The sequence below is a fragment of the Eptesicus fuscus genome, chromosome 12, assembly GCF_027574615.1.
Source record: "Eptesicus fuscus isolate TK198812 chromosome 12, DD_ASM_mEF_20220401, whole genome shotgun sequence".
Lineage (NCBI taxonomy): Eukaryota > Metazoa > Chordata > Mammalia > Chiroptera > Vespertilionidae > Eptesicus > Eptesicus fuscus.
The window spans coordinates 2,815,571-2,839,863 of record NC_072484.1 but is presented as its reverse complement, the minus strand read 5'-3'; the positions used below and the strand labels follow the sequence as shown (position 1 = coordinate 2,839,863).

The 24,293-nt window shown below is 41.6% G+C and overlaps 1 protein-coding gene across 1 annotated transcript in view; it reads right to left on the bottom strand.

Moving 5' to 3' along the window:
- Nucleotides 1-24,293, bottom strand: part of SYCP2 (synaptonemal complex protein 2) — a 102,996-nt gene that overhangs the window by 10,261 nt on the left and 68,442 nt on the right. Inside the window, exons 26-34 of the mRNA XM_054723881.1 lie at nt 18,222-18,292; nt 18,074-18,131; nt 17,388-17,443; nt 13,977-14,034; nt 13,322-13,493; nt 9,138-9,175; nt 8,278-8,448; nt 5,180-5,381; nt 4,108-4,310 (exon numbers count right to left, since the gene is read on the bottom strand). Of these exons, the coding sequence (XP_054579856.1) occupies nt 4,108-4,310; nt 5,180-5,381; nt 8,278-8,448; nt 9,138-9,175; nt 13,322-13,493; nt 13,977-14,034; nt 17,388-17,443; nt 18,074-18,131; nt 18,222-18,292 (1,029 nt within the window). The remainder of the gene's footprint in view (nt 1-4,107; nt 4,311-5,179; nt 5,382-8,277; nt 8,449-9,137; nt 9,176-13,321; nt 13,494-13,976; nt 14,035-17,387; nt 17,444-18,073; nt 18,132-18,221; nt 18,293-24,293) is intronic.

The window sequence follows — 24,293 nt, the reverse complement described above, 5'->3', positions numbered from 1 at the left end:
GTAATACTGACAAAGGACCACGAATGATAGTATAGTTGGAAACTGTTTTTCAAATTATGGTATGCAAAAATTGAGAGCCCTGTAAAAGTCCCTTGGGGTTACTGAAGAGAGGCTGAGTAGGCTAAGGTTTAGATCTCCTATCTGCTCTAAACAGCATAATTCATTTTTATCTGTTTGGCACATTGTAGGTTTCATATAAGATTCTGTTTGAAAAATATGGTCTGTGAAAACTACTGGTTAAACAGAATAAAAGGACCTTAAAACATTCTAGGAATAAAAACACTGTTTTAAGTGGTAAAACTCAAGGTTGTTTTTATTAGAGGTTGTAGATCGTGGCCATAGGTGTTCTGAACTGTCATTAATTCCACTTTATATACAGAGGTTAGTACATATCAAGAGAATTTACTATGTAAATATTTGAATATTTACAATGTATTAGGTATTATGCTTACATAATCAGCCTATTTAATTTTTCACAGCCCCATTTTACAGATGAGAAAACTGAGGTGCAGAGGCAATCATCAACTTGTAAAATGTTACATAGGCAGCAAATAATGGAGCCATGCATGGTTTGATTCTGGTTGGGGCACACGCCTGGGTTGCGGGCTCAATCCCCAGTGTGGGGGATGTGCAGGAGGCAGCCAATTAATGATGCGCTCTAATCATTGATGTTTCTATCTCTCTTGCCCTTCCTTTCTAAAATCAATTTAAAAAAAGAAATAGTACATATAACAACACATAAAAGGAATTTTTAATATATTAAATATTCATAGTATTTAACTACCAGTTTTAAAGTTCCTTATGAAACTCTAAAGCAAATACTATAGTCATGCTGTTTTCCTTCCCTTTATAAAAATTTAATCTTTATTATTATTACAGATGTCCCTCTTTTTTCCTGCCATAGCTCCCCTCTACCCAGTCCCCACCTCACCCCAAGCCCTTGCCACCCTATTATCTGTGTCCATAGGTAATGCATACATGCATATAAGATCTTTGTCTCATCTCTTCCTGTACGCTGCACCCCCACAGTCCCATCCCTCTGAGAATTGTCAACTGTTCCATTTCCATGCCCCTGATTCTATTCTACTCACCAGTTTATTCTGTATATCAGATTTTTTATTTGTTTTATTTTTAGATTTAATTGTTGATAGATATGTATTTGTTGCCACTTTTTTGTTCATATTTCTTATCTTTACCTTTTTCTTCTTCTTCCTCTTCTTAAAAAATAGCTTTCAGCATTTCATATAGTACTAGTTTGGTGGTGATGAACTCCTTTAGCTTTTTGTCTGTGAAGCTCTTTATCTGACCTTCAATTCTAAATGATAGCTTTGCTGGGTAGAGTAATCTTGATTGTAGGCTCTTGCTATTCATCACTTTAAATATTTCTTACCATTCCCTTCTGGCCTGCATAGTTTCTGTTGAGAAATCAGCTGACAGTCATATGGGCACCCCCTTGTAGGTAACTGCTTTTTTCTTGCTCCTTTTAAGATTCTCTCTGTGTCTTTTGCCCTTGGCATTTTACTTCTGATGTGTCTTGGTGTGGTCCTCTTTGGGTTTCTCTTATTTGGGTTTCTCTTATTTGGGTTTCTCTTATTTGGGTTTCTCTGTGCTTCCTGGACTTGGAAGTCTATTTCTTTCAAGTGGTGGAAGCTTTCTGTCATTATTTCTTCAAATAGGTTTTCAATATCTTGCTCTCTCTCTTCTTCTGGCACCTCCATAGTTCGGATGTTAGTATGCTTGAAGTTGTCCCAGAGGCTCCTTACACTATCTTCATATTCTTGGATTCTTTTTTCTCTTGTTTGGATGTTTTTTGCTTCCTCATATTTCAACTCATTGATTTGATTCTCGGGATCCTCTTGTCTACTGTTGAATTTCTGTATATTCTTCTTTATTTCAGTCAGTGTATGCTTAATTTCTGACTGGTCTTTTCCATTTTTTTTGCATTCTAAGATCCTTGAAAGTCTCACTAAGTCCCTTGGAGGTTTCTAGAAGATTCTTGAGTAACCTTATATCTGTGATTTTGAACTCTATATCCAGTAGTTTGCTTTCTTCTATTTCTTTCATTTGTGACATGTTTCTTTGACTCCACATTTTGGCTACTTTCCTGTGTTTGTTTCTATGTACTGGGTAGCTGCTAAGTCTCCTTGAGTTGATAGAATGGCCTTGTGTAGTAGGTGTCCTATAGGGCTCTGTGGCTCAGCTTCCCCAATCACCTGAGGTGAACACTCTTGGTGCACCCCTTTGTGGGCTGTGTGCACAGTCTTGTTGCAGTTGAGCCTTGATTGCTATTGGTGTCACTGGGAGGAATTGACCTCTGTCCAATTGGCTGCAGGGACCAGCTGAGACTACAGTGGGAGAGCTGCTATGCAGGAGACACCCTTATGAAGCAGAACTTGCTTCAGTAGGGCTTTGGTGCTCATTGAGTCTGCCCCTTGAGTGTGTTGCTTGTGGATGTATAGAGTTGTAAACTGGTATGGTCTCACACTGACCACTAGGTACACTGGCTCTTGGGTCTCCAGGGAGGTGCAAAGTCAGCCACTGCCTGGGGCCATCCAGCAGGAGCTACAGAGAGATCTGCAGATTCCTTCTCATTGTATCAGGTTTGGAAGTGCCCAGATGAAGCCCAGCTGTGAAGCAAGGCAGGCTGGTGCTGGTGCCAGGTCTTGGGCCTTTTGATAAGTTTGGGGCTCTCTGACCCAGCTGCAGTTTGTTTGACAGGCTTTTAGTCTGACAAAAGACAGGGCATTCATATGCAAAAGCTGCTGAGCATAGTTTGGATGGGGTCTCAGGGAATGACCAGGGCAGAGCAAACAGAAATGGCTGCCAGTCAATCCTGCAACTGGGGAGATCCCTGCACAGGAACAATGACTGCTGTGAGCCCCTCCGTCTGGAAGAAAGCCACCCCAGAATTCCTGACAGTCCAGACAGTCCAGTTTCCCCTCGTATGTGTCTGGGTCCCCCAGAGCCTCGCCCAGCACTGGAGCTCAGAGGAAGTGGGAGCTTGTAATTTCAGTTCGTGATGTTGGCCTTTTAAGAGGAGCGGTTGGGCCTCCAGCAGCCTGTGTGTCACTCAGCTCCAATCTGCACTGGCTTTTATAGCTCATAGTTCTTACTGCCTGTAGGGACTTATTTTCACAGCTCGGGACCCTGGGCTGGGCGTCTGGGACCCCTTGCTCCTCCCAGTGGCCTCCGCAGAGGTGATCTCCCTCCCTATTAAAAAAGCGGCGCAAGCCCTAACTAGTTTGGCTCAGTGGATAGAGCGTAGGCCTGGGGACTGAAAGGTTCAAGGTTTGATTCCAGTCAAGGGCATGTACCGTGGTTGTGGGCACATCCCCAGTAGGAGGGGTGCAGGAGACAGCTGATCGATGTTTCTCTCTCATCAATGTTTCTAACTCTCTATCCCTCTCCCTTCCTCTCTGTAAAAAATCAATAAAATATATATTTTAAAAAAAAGTGGCGCATGTGGGTGCCGGACCAGCCCCTTCCACGCCTCCACACTTCCTACCAGTCTCAGTGTGCTTCCTTCTTTCCTTCTCTAGTTGTAGTACTTCCATTCAGCCAGCTTTCCGGCGGTTCTGGATGATGATTGTTCTGTATTTTAGTTGTAATTTTGATGTGGTTGTGGGATGCAGTGAGTACAGGCATTTGCCTATGCTACCATCTTGGTTCTCCCCCAGTCATACTGTTTTCAACTGCAATTCTTGGCAATTTGCTTTGTCAACTTGTGATTTAGTAACTAAAGGTTACAAACTTTGAATTACGGTAGACTCTGAAACAAGTGTCAGTGTTGCAGGACTAAGCCTATTCAAATCTAGAAAATAAATTACGTAGTATTGATGTATAGACAAATAAGCAGTGCCTCTTTGGAAACAGGCATTTCTATCACAGCACTCTTGCCAGCACGCTGTGCTTCTCACACCACCACTTTCCTCCTGAACAGCAGCTCTAATCAGTCTATTAGGTTTATTGAGGCTATTTTACTTATCAGTAGGATCCTCTTCTCCCCCAGACCAGACACAAAAGCTTAAGCAATGTGTATTTAATTAGAGGGAAATGATTTACCCACTTCAAATATATCTGATTAAGGAAAATATTCTATAATCTTACCAAAGAGAATGATTGTGGAATTGGTGAACTTTCTCTTGCACACAGTAAATTTTTCTCATTGTTTTTCAGTGACTTTACTGGACCTTCCACTCCATATTTACTGTTGAAGGATTCAGGTGAGGAAGTTTTTGTATTAGGTGATATGGATTTTGTTATACAGTCATGATCCTGAGTAAAATCCCTTTCTGTTATTTTTTCTGTGCCTATATTTACTCACAAGACACAAACAAAAGAGAGATGGCAGGTTTTAATGATGTCTGCTTTAGAATAGCATGATTAATTTAAGTTCTAAGAATATATAATTTATCAAATTCTCAAGTCTTAGCTGTATTTAAAAAGGATAAACTTTCACTAAATCAAGACCAAATTATGTTTAAACTATTATATAAGACTTTGAAAAACATTAAATGGGTCCATTTTAAATTTAATTGTAACCATAAGAATATTCAAAATATTTCCAAACAAAATTATCGATAGTATAAGCTGCACTATAATGAGCAACCTGACTATTATATACAAGTCACAGAATTTTATGGTTGGAAAGACTTGGAAAATCATTTTGTTTAAATCCTTCATATATAGATGAGGAAATTCATGACTGCAATAAATCTTAATATAAGTGAATTATCAGTTTTCAGATCAAATCAGGGCGTGTGCATCTGTCTTCTTGAGTATGTGCTTATCTGAGATGATAGTGTTCCCAAGCATTATGAAAATATTACAGAAAAGAACAAAATAGCCACTTTAGAGGAAGTGTATATGTTAACTGATGTAAGTCTTGAATTTTAACTGAAATTATAGACACTTAGAAATGCTTTAAAACATCCTTTAAAGGAACTGAAAGTATAGAAAGTGCAAATATGAACAACTTCAGTGTCATAGTAACATTGATCCCAAGTGTACTTATACTTAGCAAAGACCAAGTTCTGAGCATTAACTAGTTTAAAAATAAAATTTTGACTACCTATAATCTTAATACACCTCTCAAAATTAGTCTTCAAATTATAGTTTCATATAATTAGTTATAATAAGGCTTTTAAATATTCAACTAAAGGAAAAAGAAGATACTGACATCTCATTACTTCTATAGAGGGTGGACTCCCAGGTAAAGACACAGAAGATAAGTCAAGGCTGTTGTCTCTTATAGTAGTACTTTTTAGGAGAGATGAGCTTGCCCATTCTTTTGATATATCCTTGTGTGTTTCCGCAGAGAAGGCATTCTGCTGTTTCTTTGGCAGCTTCATGGTTTTGCTTCTGGAATGGATATTCTCCTCCTAAATGTATTGATAATTTTCAAATTATACTATAATACAAGTAATTTAAATTACATTGAAATAGTTATTAAATGTCTTATATTACTACATATGAGCACAGCAGGGGATGCAACACAAGTAGTGAAAGACTCTAATACATACACTCAAAGACATATGGGAAATTCACCAGAAATATAATATATACACTATAATAAATACCATAAGAGATAACAATAAAATACTCTAAAGTTCAGGAGATTATACTCAGTTTAGTGAAAGCAGAGAGAGTTCCTGGGTTCCAGGGCTTAAGAGTCTGGAAAGGGCCAAAACCGGTTTGGCTCGGTGGATAGAGCGTCGGCCTGCGGACTGAAGGGTCCCGGGTTCGATTCCAGTCAAGGGCATGTACCTTGATTGCGGGCACATCCCCAGTAGGGGTTGTGCAGGAGGCAGCTAATCGATGTTTCTCTATCATCGATGTTTCTAATTCTCTATCCCTCTCTCTTCCTCTCTGTAAAAAATCAATAAAATATATTAAAAAAAAAAAAAAGAGTCTGGAAAGGAGGGTGGGGAGAGAAGGAGTATTGAGGGGATGGAGGCCTGCTGGCACACAGAGTAGACAAGTACAGGTCTCATTTGGAAGCTGCAGGTACTCTGACTGTCACAGCCCTGGGGGTACACTGTAGAGGAGGGGAAATAAGCTTGGAAAGGTATTTTGATCCTTTGAATGTCTGACTACATGGAGATAGATACTCAAAAGTTTTTCTTTGAAGAGGGATAAGATGAGAAGGTGGCCTGGGAATACTGACCCGACTACATGTATAGTAAATTAACGTAAGAGTGATAGAAACTATAGAGATAAGTTACAACGTCCTTAATGTCTTCCAGGTAAGAGATAAGAAGGTTACAAACAAAGGACTATAGAGGTTTAATGATTTAAAATTAGAACAGTGTAATGGCCAGAGACACATACCTATAGTGCCATACTTTTTAGGTTCAAACCATTTGTTTACCACTTCCTAACTGTGCTGATTTGGGCAAATTCCTTCATCTCTCCGTGCCTCAATTTTCTCATTTGTAAAATGAGATGTCAATAATAGTACTAGTACAGGGAACACTAGTTCACTGCTGGTGGGAATGCAGACTGGTGTAGCCATTATGGAAACAGTATGGAGTTTCCTCAAAAAAATTAAAAATGGAACTCCCATTTGATCCAGAGATCCCACTTCTGGGAATATATCTTTAAAATCCTGAAACACCAACTAGGAAGAATAAATGCATCCCTATATTCATAGCAGCGTTATTTACAATAGCTAAGATTTGGAAACAGCCCAAATGCCCATCAGTAGATGAGTGGATAAAAAAGCTGTGGGACATTTACACAATGGAATATTATGCAGCAGTAAAAAAAAGAGGGATCTCTTACCCTTTGGTATAGCATGGATGAACCTGGAGAATATTATGCTAAGTGAAACAAGCCAATCTGAGAAAGACAGATATCCCATGATCTCACTTATTTGTGGAATCTAATGAACAAAATGAATTGACCAACAAAATAGGACCTGAGGCATGGAGGCATGGAACAGACTGACATACCTTGATGTGGGGTTGGGGGAATGAGAAGAGATAAATCAAAGAACTTATATAGTTATATGCATAGCCCATGGACACGGGCATAGGGTAGTGAAGACTTGGGGGGTGGGTAGGGGCTGGGAGGAAGGGGGGGTAACGGGAGACATCTCTAATACTATCAACAATAAAAGTACATATTAAAATAATAATAGTACTAGTCACCTATAGTACTTATGAGATTTTAAGAAGTCAAATTTACAAAGTACATATAGATGTTCCTCAATTTACAGTGGGGTATGTCCCCATAAGCCCACTATAAGGTGAAAATATGGTTGTCAAAAATGCACTTACTACATCTAACTACTGAACTTCTTTAGTCTCATCTACCTTAAGTGTGCTCAGAACACAATATCCAAAAAACCCTGGCAACACACTGCACTACAGTGTTGTTTGTTGACCCTGGCAATGGTGTGCCTGACTGGGAGCTGCAGCTTGCTGCCCCTGGCCACAAATTGCTAGCCTGGGAAAGATAAAAATTTAAAACCTGAAGAATGGTTTCTACTGCTTTCACACCAGTGTAAAGTCAAAAATTATAAGTTGAACCATTGTAAGTTGAGGACTATCTGCACTGAAGATAGTATCTGGCACATTATAAACAACATTTAAAAATATATATATTTTTATTGATTTCAGAGAGGAAGGGAGAGGGAGAAAGAGACAGAAGCATCAATGATGAGAGAGAAACATCGATCGGCTGCCTCCTGAATGCCCCCCACTGGGGACGAGAGCCCACAACCCAGGCATGTGCCCTTGACTGGAATCGAACCCGGGACCCTTCAGTCCTCAGGCCAATGCTCTATCCACTGAGCCAAACCGGCCAGGGCTAAACACCATTTTTTAAAACTTCATTTTAATAAGCTTTCAAGCACAAGTGAGTAGGGATGTCTGTGACATTATGAGATTTAAGGAAGAAGTCAGGGATGCTCAGAGATGGAATAGTGTATGAGAAGAACCTCAGGTCCAGTAGTTTTACTTTCAATCAATATCAGTCTGTACTTTCTTGAAGCATAATTTTGGAAAGATCAAGTACTTCTCTAATTCAAGGAGAAGTACAAATTCTTAAAGTTACAATTCTACTAGAGTCAAACATCTTTTTTGTAACACTAATGCCAACTTATTACAAACATTATATTGCCTAAGGATCAATTTTTAGAATTATGTAAGTTTTCTCATACAGAGGATTAAATCTTAAAAAGAAGTGAACAGATACATTTGACATTTTTAAAAATTCTATATTTAGTATTTTAAAGGCTTTTAGAAATTATTAATCTAAATTGTTTCTATTTACCTTTACTAGCAATTTCTCTTTCAATGAGTGTGAAACTTCTTGTTCACATTCTGATTCTGAATTTGAGAGATCTTTATAATTTTTTCTGGTGTTTGCTGCTCTTCGTGGAAGTCTGGTTCTCCCATCTGGAATGGTTTCATCTACCTTTTTGGTGATATTCTTCTTGGGTGTCTTTGGGAGAAAAATTCCTGAATATTATATCAATATTTGAGTTACAAGAAACACAAGTTATTTGCTATAATACATTTCTAGAAATAAAAGAGATTTCTGATTAATATTTTTAAAATGACTGAAGAGAGAATTTTATAAAAAAGACTGGAATACACCAGAATAATACTTAGTGATAAAAATCTAGAGAATATCACGTACTGTATGATTTCAATTACATATGGAATCTCAAAAACAGAACAAAACAGAAACCAACTCATAGATACAGAGAGCAAATTGACAGCTGCCAAAAAGGGAGAGGGGAGGACAAAGGGGATAAAGATTAAGAAGCACAAACTTCCAGTTATATATTTTAAAAAGACTGGATTTTATATTTCTATTCCAAATATCTTCTCTATTGCCTTTTTATCCCTGTCATTAAAGGTTTGAAAGGCCTGATTTATATTACCTAATTTAAGTATAAAAGAGAGAGAAAAAAAGAGATGTCAAAAATATCTTTCACCACAGAATAAAATAGACCTAAAACAGGCTAACATGTTTAAAAAGACAGAAGGTAGGAGTAAGGGTGCAAAGACTGACACAATTATGAGAAACAAGTGACTGATAAGGATAAAATTATGTGATGACACATGAATTTTTTTTTTTTTTATGACAAAGAAAAGGTAGTTTGAACACAAACTTCCAAGTTTTACCATTTTAGATCTTGGTTGTTCTCTTTCCAAAGATGGTCCTGCAATTTAAGAAAATAAGGTTAAAATTTTCAAATGGATAAAAACTGGCATTAAAACTTATTAGATAATGGCCACTCGAACAGGTGTAAGATATCTCATTGTAGTTTTGATCTGCATTTCCCTAGTTGGCAGTGAGGTTGAATAAGTCAGTTAGAAAAAGCTAAGAACCATATGATTTCACTCATATGGGGGATATAAAACTGAAACTCATGAACACAAACAGCAGCATGGTGGTTGCCAGAGGGAAGGGGGTGGGAGCAGAAGGGGGTTATAATGCAAGGTTACAGAAGATTTGACTTTGGGTGGTGGACACATGGTACCATATACAGATTTTATAACATAGAAACCCACACCTGAAACCTCACTTATGTTGACCAATGTCACCCCAATCAATTAAATAAATAAATAAATAAATAAATAAATAAATAAATAAATCTTATTAGAATATTTCTGTATATAAGTTGAAATCACAGAAAATAAAAATACATCTTTAAACTCATTCAAACTTTAAATTTAAAGATGATTTGAGGACAAATTGACATTGAAAACTTTAACTGTATAGTATTTGATATGATGTGACTTACCCATCTCCCTTCTCCTTTATATTATAAAACTTTTTAAACATACAACAGAATATATAACATAAGTTATAAAGTTAACACCCATGATGCTACTATTCAGTTTAGGAACTACAGTGGAACCTCGGTTCTCAAACTTAATGTGTTCCAGAAGGCTGTTCAAGAAGCAATTTGTTCAAAAACTAAATCATTTTTTCCCATTAGAAATAAGGTAAATTGAATTAATCTGTTTCAGACCCCCAAATAATTCCATTTTATTTAATACTAGAGGCCTGGTGCATGAAATTCATGCACGGGTGGGGTCCCTAGGCCTGGCCAATGATCAGGGCCAACTGGGGCCAGGCTGATCAGGGCCTGGCTGGAGAGGAGGCAACGGTTGCCAGGCCAGGTGCAGAAGGAACGGATGCCGGTTACCCCCACCACCGTGTGGTTCCCTGCCTTCCTCCCCTCCTCCCTCCCTTACCGCCGCGCCACCACTGCGGTGGGTGGGCAGCGTGCTGATCGGGGCCTGCCAGCCGGAGGGAGGAACAAGACGTGGAGTTTGGCTGCTGGCCCTGAGGAGGGAGCCAGCCCTCAGCTGCCTGGGAAAGGGGCCGCGTCTGCCGCCACCCATCCCTGGTTCCCCATCCCAACCCCGGGGGCTGGCCCTGATTGGGTGATCGGGGCCTGCCGGCTGTGGGGGAGGGACCCCAGGAGGTTGGCCAGCTTGGGGGGAGGGGACTGCGGGAAGGTGGCCGGCTGGGGGAGGTTGGCTGTGGGAGTGCACTGACCACCAGGAGGCAGCTCCTGCATTGAGCGTCTGCCCCCTGGTGGTCAGCGTGCATCATAGTAACCAGTTGTTAAGTCGCTTAGGCTTTTATATATATAGATTTCTTATATATAATATAATGTGTAACGTACTGTTTAATCTATAAACACTTCCACCCTCTACTAGCCTTTAAATGAATTTTTAATATATCACTGCCTCTGAAATGCTATCACGGACTAACTGCTTTTCCTTTATCCAATCAACAACAGTGATGGCCCATGATTGTTTTTTTATGAGCACTTTCACATCCTTAGCAACATTAATACTCTTTTTTTTTAATTGCTGATGAAATCAATGATTAACACAATTTTAAAACATAAAGAGACCATCAATAGTGTTAATGTTGCTCTAGCTGGTTTGGTTCAGTGGGTAGAGCGTTGGCCTGCAGACTAAAGGGTCCCTGGTTTGATTTCAGTCAAGGGCACAAAACAATTCACTCAGAAGTTCAACTTTATAAGTAATTACTGACTACAATATTCTAACCTTTCATGTTTCCCAAGATCTCTAATCTACTTTGTCTTTGTTTGTACATCTTCCCACTAGACTGTAAGTTCCTTGAGAATATGTGAATCTTATGTTTCTCCAATGCTTCAAAGTCCACTAACTATGACTAGATCTAGGATATCTTTGAACATTTTCCCACAAATTTGATCTACATTCTAATTACTGCAATACTTTATCCTCTGAGCACACTAAGCTACTTCATGCTTCTGTCTCATTTTTTATGATAATCCTGCTGCTTCTTTTCCTTATGCATATGACGGGCCTCTCATCTGATTTCAAGAATTAGCCTCATATCTAAACACATGACAAAGTTCATTTCCATATCTCTATTTTTATTTCTTTTTAAGCCATTACCTCCTCTGCCCCCACCCCCCATAGGTTGCTACTGGTTATTTTTATCCTGAAATAAAATAAAAGCTGATTCCCAGAAAAAATAATACAAAAAGATGTAGGAGCCTCTGGGACAACTTCAAGGGTACCAACATTTGCATCATGGTAGTGCTGGAAGGAGAAGAGAGTGAACAAGAAGTTGAAAACCTATTTGAAAAATGACAGAAAACTTCCCTTACCTGGTGAAGGAAATATTCATACAAGTACAGGAAGCTCATAGTGTACCAAATAAGATGAACCCAAAGAGGCCCACACCAAGACACATCATAATTAAAATGCAAAAGGTTAAAGACAAAAAAATCTTAAGAGCAGCATGAGAAAAGAAGTTAGTTTCCTACAAAGAAGCTCCCATAAGACTATCAGCTGATTTCTCAACAAAAACTTTGCAGGCAAGAAGAAATTGGCAAGAAATATTCAAAGTGATGAAGAGCAAGGACTTACAATCAAGACTACTCTATCCAGCAAAGCTATCATTTAGAATCAAAGGATATATGTAGAGTTTCCCAGACAAGGAAAAGCTAAAGGAATTTATCCCAAATCAGTATTACGTGAAATGTTAAAGGGTATTCTTAAAGAAGTAGAAGAAGAATAAATAAAAAATATGAACAATAATATGGCAACAAATATATATATATATATCAATAAATGAATCTAAAAACAAAATAAATGAAGAAGCAGAACACAAACAGACTGATAAATACAGAAAACATTTTTGATAGTTGTTAGATGGCAAGGGTTTTGGAATGGGTAAAAAAAAAATGAAGGGATTCAGTGGTGCAAATTGGTTGGTACAGAATAGTTATGGGGTGTAAAATCTAGCATAGGGAATATAGTCAATAATATTCTAATAATTATGTATGGTGTCAGGTGGGTACTAAATTTATCAGGATGATCACTTAATAAGTTATATAATGTCAATCACTAGGGTGTACATGTGAAACTAATATAATATTGTATGTCAAATGTAATTGAAAAAAATGGTTTAAAATAAAAAAGCTGATTCCTTTAAAATAAATACAAATTTAACAGCTCAGTTCTGTTGTCTTCTATTAAAAAATAGAATATATACAGTCTTTGTGGTTTAGTAAACATTGAAATTAATGTTAAATAAGGAAAATGGTCATTATGTCTAGCCCAAAATACATACCTCAAACCCTTATCCAACTACTTCAGGAGATTTGCTAGAGAAAGCAGAAGCCATATGCTAGCAAAAGATTCTGTGAAAGATTTGGGCAAAAATATTTCTGCAAGAAAATTGTTTTCCTTTCAATATATTTTTGCTGCATCTATATCAATTCCTAAGACTTATGTGTGTTGGGTATGGCAGGAAATGGGGATGTTGTCCACACTTTGATTTTATTTAGGGTGCTGGGTTCATGAGTACTTAATAGAATTATTCACAATAAATACCCAATAACTGAGTAACAGTAGGCCAAGAACAGACACATGGTGACAGTATGTTATGAACCAAAGATCATGATAAATCATATTTTGCATCATGGTAGTGCTGGAAGGAGAAGAGAGTGAACAAGAAGTTGAAAACCTATTTGAAAAATGACAGAAAACTTCCCTTACCTGGTGAAGGAAATATTCAACGATCCCATTGAAACGATCCCATCGTTAAATATCTAACGATCCCATTTTAAAAAAGCAATTTAAATATAACCATGTTACAAAAGTAATAATTAAAAAAAGCAAAACCACTATAGTGTTTGTGTATTTGCTTTCACTCTTTTATCTATTCATAAGGGTGTATAATAAAAAATACTATCCACATACAAAAATATATTTAGCTACCAACAGCATTTTATATAGCTGAAATAGTAAAATTATTTGTAACATTTCGCTATAAAGTGATTTCTTACTTGATTTCCCACGTTTCTCTTTCTTCTTCACACTTTTATTTCTGCTATATCCTATTAGCTGTGGTTTCGATTTTGATTCTCTTAGCCAGCTAATGTCAGTCTTGCCATCATCACAGCTGTATTCTGTGTCAGTATCACTAAAGAGGTTTTTATTTTTATGTCTTCTTACAACCTATTAAAAAAAAAAGAATACTTGTAATAGATGAAGAAATGTGTCTTATATGTCATCCAAAGTAAGTTAAGCCAAAAAAAAAAGAGAGCCACAAACAAAACAACAAACAGAAAAACTAATTTCTCATGTTTTTAGCAAACTAATCTACCTGGCATTAAGGACCTATCCAAGAAGTCACTTGGAAATCCAGATCAGAGATTTGTATTTTGTTTTCTGTGTTGTGTTAATTAAAAGCTAAATCACATCAGCTTGCCTCCATAGAGACATAATCTATTACCATCAAAGAAAGGAACTAAAGTTGTCACATCTATTACTAGATGATCACAGTAGCTCAGAGACAATTAAGAAAAGTCAAATTGGGAATATGGATAAGCTCTGAGGGAAAAAATGATCTAATTATTTATGTTTTCCAGTTCTGTGACAATCTTTGGTATTGGAAAATTATAGAAATACTAGCTTTAATATCAGGCTATTATAACTTACTTTTTTATCTTTGGTTTTGAGAGAAGGTTCGAATTCATCATGATTCCTTAAACCAACCCTTAAACAAAAATATACATAAATTTTTATTAATCTTAAGTACTTTTTTTCTTAAGGTAGCATGCACTGAACAGTTAGCCTTACTCTTTACTAATATATATATATATATATATATATATATATATATATATATATGTATATATATATATATATATATACACACATTATATATATATATATATGTGTGTATATATATATATATATATATATATATATACATACACACACCTTATATGCAAATAGACCAAACAGTGTGACGTGTGCTGACCACCAGGGGGCACACATGGAACATGGTGGGCATAGGCAGCAGGCAGCAGAGTGTGGAACATGATGGGCGTTGGCCGTGGCAGGATGGTGGAGCAGGTGAGCAGGGGCGCCAAACCAAGGTGGGGCACCAGTCGCTGTCATCGGGGCAAGCCTCTGGGGTTACTGAAAATTCTTTGCTCCCATGTGCCACGGTCCCACCTGGTGCTCGCACCTGCTGCCAGCCCCAATCATCCCTGAGGGCTTCTCCACCTTCCCCTGCTCCTGAGGGGCAATCGGGGCAACAGCTGCCACTCGCACCCACTGACGGTGCTGGCCCCACTCGCACCTGCTGCTGGCACTGGCCTCAATTGCTCTGCGCCGTCAGTGCATGGGAGCAGCAGCAGAGGCGGGAGCGGGGCTGCCAGCAGACAAGGGGCTGGGGTGGGAGGGGCCGGGCAGGGGCACAGAGGATGGGCTGAGACCCGCCCCTGTGCCCACCACAGCCTAGCGGTCCACAGTTCATTTCAAGGTGCATGAATTTGTGCACTGGGCCCCTAGTTCACTTATATAATTCTAGCCAAGTGACTTTTCCTCTCTGACCTCAATTATAAAATTACAAGATTAGATGAAAGTACTACTAAGTCCTTTCAGTTTTATCATGTAAGACTAGAGGCCCAGTGCACGAAATTCATGCATGGAGGGGGGTTGTTCCTCAGCCCAGCCTGTACCCTCTCCAATCTGGGACCCCTCGAGGGATGTCCGACTGCCCGTGTAGGCCCAATCCCAGTGGGATCCCAGTAGGATCAGGCCTAAACAGGCAGTCGGACATCACTCTCACAATCCAGGACTGCTGGCTCCCAACTACTTGCCTGCCTGCCTTCCTGATTGCCCCTAACCGCTTCTGCCTGCCAGCCTGATCACCCCCTAACCACTCCGCTGCCAGCCTGTTTGCCCCCAACTTCCCTCCTCTGCCGGCCTGGTCACTCCTAACTGCCCTCTCCTGCAGGGTTGATCACCTCCAACTGCCCTCCCTTGCAGGCCTGGTCCCTCTCAACTGCCCTCCCTTGCAGGCCGGGTGCCTCCCAACTGCCCTCTCCTGCTGGCCATCTGTGGTGGCCATCTTGTGTCCACATAGGGGCAGGATCTTTGACCACATGGGGGCAGCTATACTGTGTGTTGGAGTGATGATCAATCTGCATATTACTCTTTTATTAGGTAGGATAGAGGCCTGGTACAGGGGTGGGGGCCAGCTGGTTTGCCCTGAAGGGTGTCCCGGATCAGGTGGGGGTTCCCTTGGGGTGTGGGGCAGCCTGAGCAAGGGGCCTGTGGTGGTTTGCAGGCCGGCCATGCCCCCTGGTAACCCAAGCGGAGGCCCTGGTATCTGGAATTTATTTTCCTTCTATAATTGAAACTTTGTAGCCTGGAGTGGAGCTAAGCCAAGCCTGGGGCTCTCTCCGAGGCCGGCAGCCATTTGTGTTGGGGTTATAATTGAAACTTTGTTGCCTTAAGCGGGTGAGCCCGGCCAGGGTGTGTGGAAAGCTTTGCTTCCCCTGTTGCCAGCGGCAACCCTGGCCTGCTCTCTCAAGCTCCATTCTGCCGCCATTTGTTTGAATTTGTTTACCTTCTATAATTGAAACTTTGTAGCTTGAGTGGAGGCTTAGGCCTGGCAAGGGCAGGCGGAAAGCTTGGCTTCCTCTGTTACCTAGGAAACCTTGCTCTCTGTGGCTGTAGCCATCTTGGTTTGGGTTAATTTGCATACTCGCTCTGATTGGATGGTGGGCGTGGCTTGTGGGTGTGTTGGAGGTATGGTCAATTTGCATATTTGTCTATTATTAGATAGGATGTACAACTAATACTAAAAGTGCACAGAATCTGACCCTAGCTGGTTTGGTTCAGTGGATAGAGTGTTGGCCTAAGGACTGAAGGGTCTCGGGTTCGATTCCAGTGAAGGGCACATTACTAGAAGGGTTTCAGGCTTGATCCCCAGTAGGAGATGTGCAGGAGGCAGCCAATTAATGATTCTCTCTCATCACTGATGTTTCTATCTCTCTCTCCCTCTCCCTTCTTCTCTGAAATCAATAAAAAAATAAATAAATAAGTCCACAGAATCTGCATTATTAACTTTAGAAGTATAGTTGACTATTAAAAAACATAGGATTTGAACTGTACAGATTCCCTTATACACAGATTATTTTCAATAACTACTGCAAATGTATTTTCTCTTCCTTATGATTTTCTTTACATTTTTTCTCTAGCTTACTTTACTGTAAGAATACTGTATATAATACATACAATATACACAGTATGTGTTATCAACTGTTTATGTTATTGGCAAGGCTTTGGGTCAACAGTAGGGTATTAGTAATCAAGTTTTGGGGGAGTCAAAAGCTATACTCAAATTTGTAACTACATAGGGGGTTGGTGCTCCTAACTTCCGTGTTGTTCAAGGGTCAACTATAAATGCTGAAATAATCTATATATATTAAAACCTAAGCGACCAGAAAACCAGACGACCGGCCGGTACCTGTGATGCTCACTAACCACCAGGGGGCAGACGCTCAATGCAGGAGCTGCCCTGTGGTGGTCAGTGTGCTCCCACAGTGGGAGCGCTGCTCAGCTGATAGTTGGGTGCCAGACCCCAGGCTCATGGCTGGCGAGTGCAGCTGAGGTAGCTCAAGCCTCTCCAATGGACACACCCCCTGCACGCCCTGGAGGCAGGCACAGCGGGCTGAGATAAGCATGAGTGGCACCCAGCCCAGCTCGGGCTCCTCCCTGGCTGCCTGCCACTTTGTGCACTACTTTATGTTATGTGAGATCGATGCGGACAGCGGGCTGGAGCCTGATGAGCTGGCGGGTAAGGCCGGGCTGCAGTGGCGTGGAGGTCCACTGATCCCTGCAGGCCAGGCTAGGGGACCCCACTGGTACATGAATCCATGCACCGAGCCTCTAGTAGGATAATAATGGGAGTAATCATGACAGTAGCATTTTTATTCACTCTTTTCATATATTAAAAATTCTCAGATAAACGGGAAGGAAATGTTTAAGAAAAAGAACAATTGAGACAAGTATATTTTAATCTGATTCAACTAATTATAATAAAGCACTTACAATTTTATTGAATTATCCATACAGGCTTCTCTAGCTGTAGCTTGAAATTCCTGGATCTATATTGTGAGTAAGCATTAATTTTTTTTTTCTTAGTGTCAAAATAAGGTAAACAAAAATTAAAAGAAATAAACACAAAATCTAGTTTCTATCACTTCATATAGTCTTAAGATGTGACAATAAAATTCAGTTTAGAAAGCTACAACTGTAAGATATACTAAAAATAAAATAAAGAGTAACTGTTTTAAATTTTCAAGCCAATTTTAAATATTTTAAATTATTGTATCTATAAGAAAAGTGATTTTCTTGATGAAATAGTCTGAGTTCCTCCATGTCCCAATTACTCATTTTTCTCTACTTCAGTGCAAAGGACTTGAAAGGAAACTAAATATAGCTAGGTAAATACTACACAAATTTTAAAATATTTAAAAATGTTTGGAAAGAGACTTCAGGTGGTGAGCACACATGGAGTATATAGATGTCGTATTACAAAGTTTTACACTTAAATTCATATGTTATTAACCAATGTTACTCCAATAAATTAATAAAAATAAATAGAATATATATTTTAAAATATTTTAAAGCACATTTATATGAGGATGGAAATAAAATATACACACTAATAACTGCATCATAGTTACAAAATAAATACTGAATAAATACAAAATAACTACAAATTTCTAGCTTACCCCAAGTTTTATAATAGGCTCATCAGCTCCATTCAAATTAAAATTGTAAACATCATTCCTGTAAAAATGAAGAGAATTATTAACTCCATTATATAATAAATTTGTTTTCTTCAAATATAAATTATAAAATTTATGAAAAATTACTTACAATGAATGTTCAGAAGTAACATTAACAAAAGTAGTCTTCAATTGTCTATAACTTTTTTTCTGACCCTTTTCCTAAATACAAAAGAAGTTTACATAAAACTATTCAAACTTGTACATTATTATACTTGGAAAATAAATAACATATGCAATTAAATTTTCATATACTTTTAGTTGTTTTTCCACTAATATAAATTTTACATTTGTAACAGTTTCTTTAATGTGAATTAAATAAAATCATTAAATATCCATACTTAAAAATACTGAAGACTGCCCAGCCAGCGTGGCTCAGTGGTTGAGCATTGACCTATATAAACCAGGAGGTCATGGTTTGATTCCCAGTCAGAGCATATGCCTGAGTTGTGGGCTCAATTCCCAGTAGAGGGTGTGCAGGAGGCAGCCAATCAATGATTCTCTCTCATCATTGATGTTTCTCTCTCTCTCTTTCCCTCTTCCTTCCTCTCTGAAATTAATAAAAATATATTTTAAAAATACTGAAGACTTCAGTATTAACTAAAAACATAATAGAAAGTATTAAAAATCAAATACAAAATATAAGATCTTATTGAACACTCGAGGCCCGGTGCACAAAATTCGTGCACAGGGGGAGGGGGTGTCCCTCAGCCCAGTCTGCACCCTCTCTAATCTGGGACCCCTTGAGGGATGTCCGACCACCTGTTTAGGCCCTATCCCACCGGGCCTTAACGGGCAGTTGGACATCCCTCTCACAATCCAGGACTGCTGGTTCCCAACCACTCGCCTGCCTCTGCCTAATTGCCCCTAACCACTTCTGCCTGCCAGCTTGATCACCCCCTAACCACTCCACTACCAGCCTGATGGACGCCTAACTGCTCCCTGGCCGGCCGGATTGCCCCTAACTGCCCTCCCCTGCCAGTCTGGTCGCCTCTAACTGTCCTCCCCTGCTGGCCTGTCCTCCCCCCGCAACTGCCCTCCCCTGCAGGCCTGGTCCTCCATAACTGCCCTCCCCTGCTGGCCTGGTCTCCCCTAACTGCCCTTCCATGCAGGCCTGGTCCCTCACAACTGCCCTCCCCTGCAGGCCTGGTCCCCCCAACTGTCCTCCTCTGTAGGCCTGCGTCCCCCCCCCAACTGCCTTTCCTTGCTGGCCTGGTCTCCCCCAACTGCCCTCCTCTGTCAGCCTGGTCACCCACAACTGCCCACAACTGCCCTCCCCTGTCAGCCATCTTGTGGCAGCCATCTTGTGTCCACATGGGGGCAGCCATCTTTGACCACATGGGGGCGGCCATCTTGTGTCTTGGAGTGATGGTCAATTTGCATATTACTTTTTTATTAGATAGGACTAGTGGCCCGGTGCACAAAATTTGTGCATGGGGGAGTGGGGGATCCCCTCTGCCCAGCCTATACCCTCTAATCCGGGAACCCTCAGGGGATGTCCAACTGCTGGTTTAGGCCCAGTCCCGGGGATCGGGCCTAAACCGGCAGTCAGACATCCCTCTCACAATCTGGGACTGCTAGCTCCTAACTGCTCACGTGCCTTCCTGCCTGATTGCCCCTAACTGCCAGCCTGATCACCCCTAACTGTCTCTGTCTGCTGGCCTGGTCACTGCCACTGCCCGCCCCCCCCCCCCCCCGCCAGCCTGGTCGCCCCCAACTGCCCCCCCTGCCAGCCTGGTTGCCCCTTATTGCCCCCCTGCTGGCCTAGTCACCCCCAACTGCCCCCCCCCGGTTGGCCTGGCCACCCCCAACTACCCCCCTGCCAGCCTGGTTGCCCCCAACTACCTCCCTGCCAGCCTGGTTGCCCCTTACTGCCCACCCCTGCCAGCCTGGTCGCTCCATGCAGGCTGCTGTTTGGTTGTTTCTGTTACTGTGAGGGCATCCCAGACAATTTGCATATTCCACTATTATTAGTATAGATAGGTAAAATGACCTCTCTGGTATTCTACAAGCTGAATTTTAGTGATTCTAGAATCACACATACACACACAAAGCAGTTTTTAAATACTCATTTGCTTTAAATTCTTAAATAGAGAATCTTTGGGACAGGCTAAGGTTTATGTAAAATCTCAAGTGAAAGGCTCAAAATTTTGTCAATCAACTAGGGCTCTTAGGGAAAAATATGTGTGAGATCATTGCTATAGACTACTGTTCAAAATATATTCAACCTGATCAAAAAGTAGTGAGGGCAGAAAAGTTGCTAAATAAAATTCCATAAGACAAGGAAGCAGCCCTAGCGGGTTTGGCTCAATGGATAGTCAGCCTTTGGACTTGAAGGGTCCCTGGTTCAATTCTGGCCAAGGGCACATGCCCGGGTTGCAGGCTTGATCCCCAGTGTTGGGCGTGCAGGAGGCAGCTCATCAATGATTTCTCTCATCATTGATGTTTCTATCTCTCTTTCCCTCTCCTTTCCACTCTGAAATCAATAAAAATATATTTTAAAAAAAAGACAAGGAAGTAGCAACAGGTATATTTCCATAAGACAAGGAAATTGGAAGTAGCCAAAAAAGGTCTATATTTACAAAATAAAGAAGGAAGAAAGTCCAGAAGGAATAGGAGGACAATGAGGGAGTAGGGCCTCAGGAGTCACTATAGTAACCAATTCGAAAGGGAATATTGACCAATCAGAGGGGATATCAGGACACAGGAACTACAGCCTTTATAAACTACTAGTAGCCCGTTTGCAGGAAGAATCCTGCAAGCGGCCGCTGCAGCCGCGTGCACTGCCGCTGCCGCCACCAATGCGGGCGCCGCGCCTGCACCCACGTGCTGCTGCCGCCCACCCCGCTCCGCCCCGCCCTGCCACGGCCAGACTTTCCCTCTGGCAGCTACCTTGCTTTCCGCTTTTCCTCCCTCTTCCTTCTAAGTTGTCTTCAGTCTTCACTCCTCCCTCCCTTAGCGTATGCAAATTAACCGCCATCTTTGTTGAGTAATTTGCATACTCACCCTGATTGGCCGGTGGGCGTGGTTTTGGTTGGTGGGCGTGGGTTGGTGTAGCAAAGGTATGGTCAATTTGCATATTACTATTTTATTAGGTATGATGGAAACAGGAAGTAGGTGGGACCCTTTCCCCCTCCCCACGTGGGAGTCTGTACTTGTTCCTTAATAAATTTCTACCTTTGCTATAAAAAAAAAGTAAATAAAATAAAATTCTAATAAAATTATTGTTTTAATAAAATATTTAACTATAATTAGGTACATAAATAATTAATGTCACTGAATGATTACTAATGTGAAATAATCAGAATTCTAATTTAATATTTAGTAAATTAGAAATATTAAAATGAAAATATTCATTTTAGTTGTAATTCATCTTCAATTTTATTATTTCTTTTAGCTGCTTTATATAGATTTGCATTATTCCCAAAAATTTTTCTCTCAATATGGTGTCCCTCAAAAAATGTATACACACTTTAACAGTTGATAGCTCAATTTTGAAAATGAAATATATTTTAATAAACACTGCCTTTAGAATTATTCAAAGTGTGTGTATATATTTTGGGGGATATTATTACTTCAACTGACTTACCCTTTCCAATATAATTTTTACTACTGTTCAGTTACACTTGTTCATTTTATCTTTTGCATGCCAGTGTGTGCTAGGTATTACAGAAGATACAAAAATGAGCAAAGATATTACAGAGGATACAAAAATGAGCAAAGGTGTTATACAGGATACAAAGATGATGCTAAACAGTTACACTCTGGTAAAAGACAGAAGTGATATAAAAAATCTGCAATAGTGAAGAAGACATCAAAAAGGTACCAAAATAATTGTGCACATTCAGAATTCTTGTGCATTTGGATTCTGAGTCAGGACATCTTGGAAAGCTTTTGTAAAGATGGCAGACTCTAAAGTAAGTCTTACAAGGAAGAATAAAGTTTTGACAATCAGAAAAGAAGGTGGGAGACTGCTGAGTCAGTTCCAAGTTCTTTCCAAAGGTGGAAGAAAAAGAGAACAAACACTTCAGGGAATCTCAAGTTATGTTTCAGCTACACAATAGTTGCCTAAGAAACAAGACTGACTTTGAAAGAGACTAGGGAGCCAGACTAAGTCTCCATACTTACTTCTATAAGCAACAGGGATCCAAGAAAGGTTCTGAACAAGAGGATGACAATGACAGGATTGAAGTTGTGTGATTTAGAAAGAAAACAGCTGGTAATGAATGGATTGGCACAAAGAAATACTAGTGGCATTAAGTGTTACATAAAGGCTATTGTAGTAATCCAGGAATTAGAAATTTAGAACTCAAACTAGAAAAACAGCTGCTGGGATAGGAAAGAGAGGGATGATTCAACAGGAACTTACAAAATGTAGACCTCAAAATTTGAAATTAAGTTGAGAGAGAAAGTAATTGTGAGGGAAAAAAAGATAATTGGTATTTAAGCCTGGGTGATGTGGACGAAAGGGGCCACATGCTGACCTGACAAGCTCAGGGGAGGCCTGCATGACAGTCTTTTTTTTTTTTTTTTTGTAGGGTTGTGTCAATTTTATTTTATTATTTTTTTTTAATTTCTTTATTGATTAAGGTGTCACATATTTGTCCTCATCCCCCCATTCCCATCCCACACCCCTCCCCACGGATGCCCCAACCCCCTGTTGAACTTAACCGTTGGATAGGCTCATATGCATGCACACAAGTCCTTTGGTTGATCTCTCCCCCCTCCTCCCAACCTCCCCTATCCTCCCTCTGAGGCCCGATAGTCCGATCAATGCCTCCTTGTTTCTGGTTCTGTTCTTGTTCCTCAGTCTATGTTGTTCATCATTTCCCCTAGATGAGCGAGATCATATGTCACTAGATATATACTTATAAGAACTGAATGTGAGACGAGCAATAATAGTTATGCTGACAGGCAAATGAATCAGTCTGTAGTGAGTTTATTTCTGGACCAACAGTTCTTTTGAGACCCAATTTCAATGTCCACCAGTTCCTTATGTGTACATGTCAGCACTGACCCCTCAGCTCTGGATGGTGAACAAATGGTGGTAACGGAGGTCCGACTCCCTCTGGTTTGGTCTCGGCCGGACCCAGGGGCATGGCTTCACCCGGACTAAGGGGAACGTGGCCTCACCCAGACCCAAGGGGCGCGTGGCCTCACCCGGGCCCGGGACTCAGGCTCACCCGGATGGATCCAGGGGCACACGGCCTCACCCGGACCCAGGATCCGGCTTCACCCGTACCCAGGGGCGCAAGGCCTCACCCGGACCCAGGGGCACATGGCCTCACCCGGGCCCAGGGACCCAGCCTCACCCGGGACCAGGGGCGCAAGGCCTCACCTGGACCCAGGGGCGCATGGCCTCACCCGGGCCCAGGGACCCAGCCACACCCGGGTCCAGGGGCGCGTGGCCTCACCCGGACCCAGGGGTGCGTGGCCTCTCCCAAACCCAGGGGCACGTGGCCTCACCCGGACCTAGGTGCGCGAGGCCTCACCCGGATCCAGGGACACATGGCCTCACGCGGACCCAGGGGCGCGTGGCCTTTCCCAGACCCAGGGGGACGTGGCCTCACCCAGACCTGGGACCCAGCCTCACCCGGATCCAGGGGCACATGGCCTCACCCGGACCCGGGGGCACGTGGCCTCACCCGGGCCTAGGTGCGCGAGGCCTCACCCGGATCCAGGGACACATGGCCTCACCCGGACCCAGGGGCGCGTGGCCTCTCCCAGACCCAGGGGCACGTGGCCTCACCTGGGCCTAGGTGCGCAGGGCCTCACCAGGATCCAGGGACACATGGCCTCACCCGGACCCAGGGGCGCGTGGCCTCTCCCAGACCCAGGGGCGCGTGGCTGCACCCGGAACTGGGACCCAGCCTCACCCGGATCCAGGGACACATGGCCTCACCCGGACCCGGGGGCGCGTGGCCTCTCCCAGACCCTGGGGCGCGTGGCCTCACCCGGAACTGGGACCCAGCCTCACCCGGACCTGGGTCGCGAGGCCTCACCTGGACCCGGGACCCAGCCTCACCCGGATCCAGGGACACATGGCCTCACCCGGACCCGGGGGCGCGTGGCCTCTCCCAGACCCAGGGGCGCGTGGCCTCACCCGGACCTGGGACCCAGCCTCACCCGGACCTGGGACCCAGCCTCACCCGGATACAGGGAC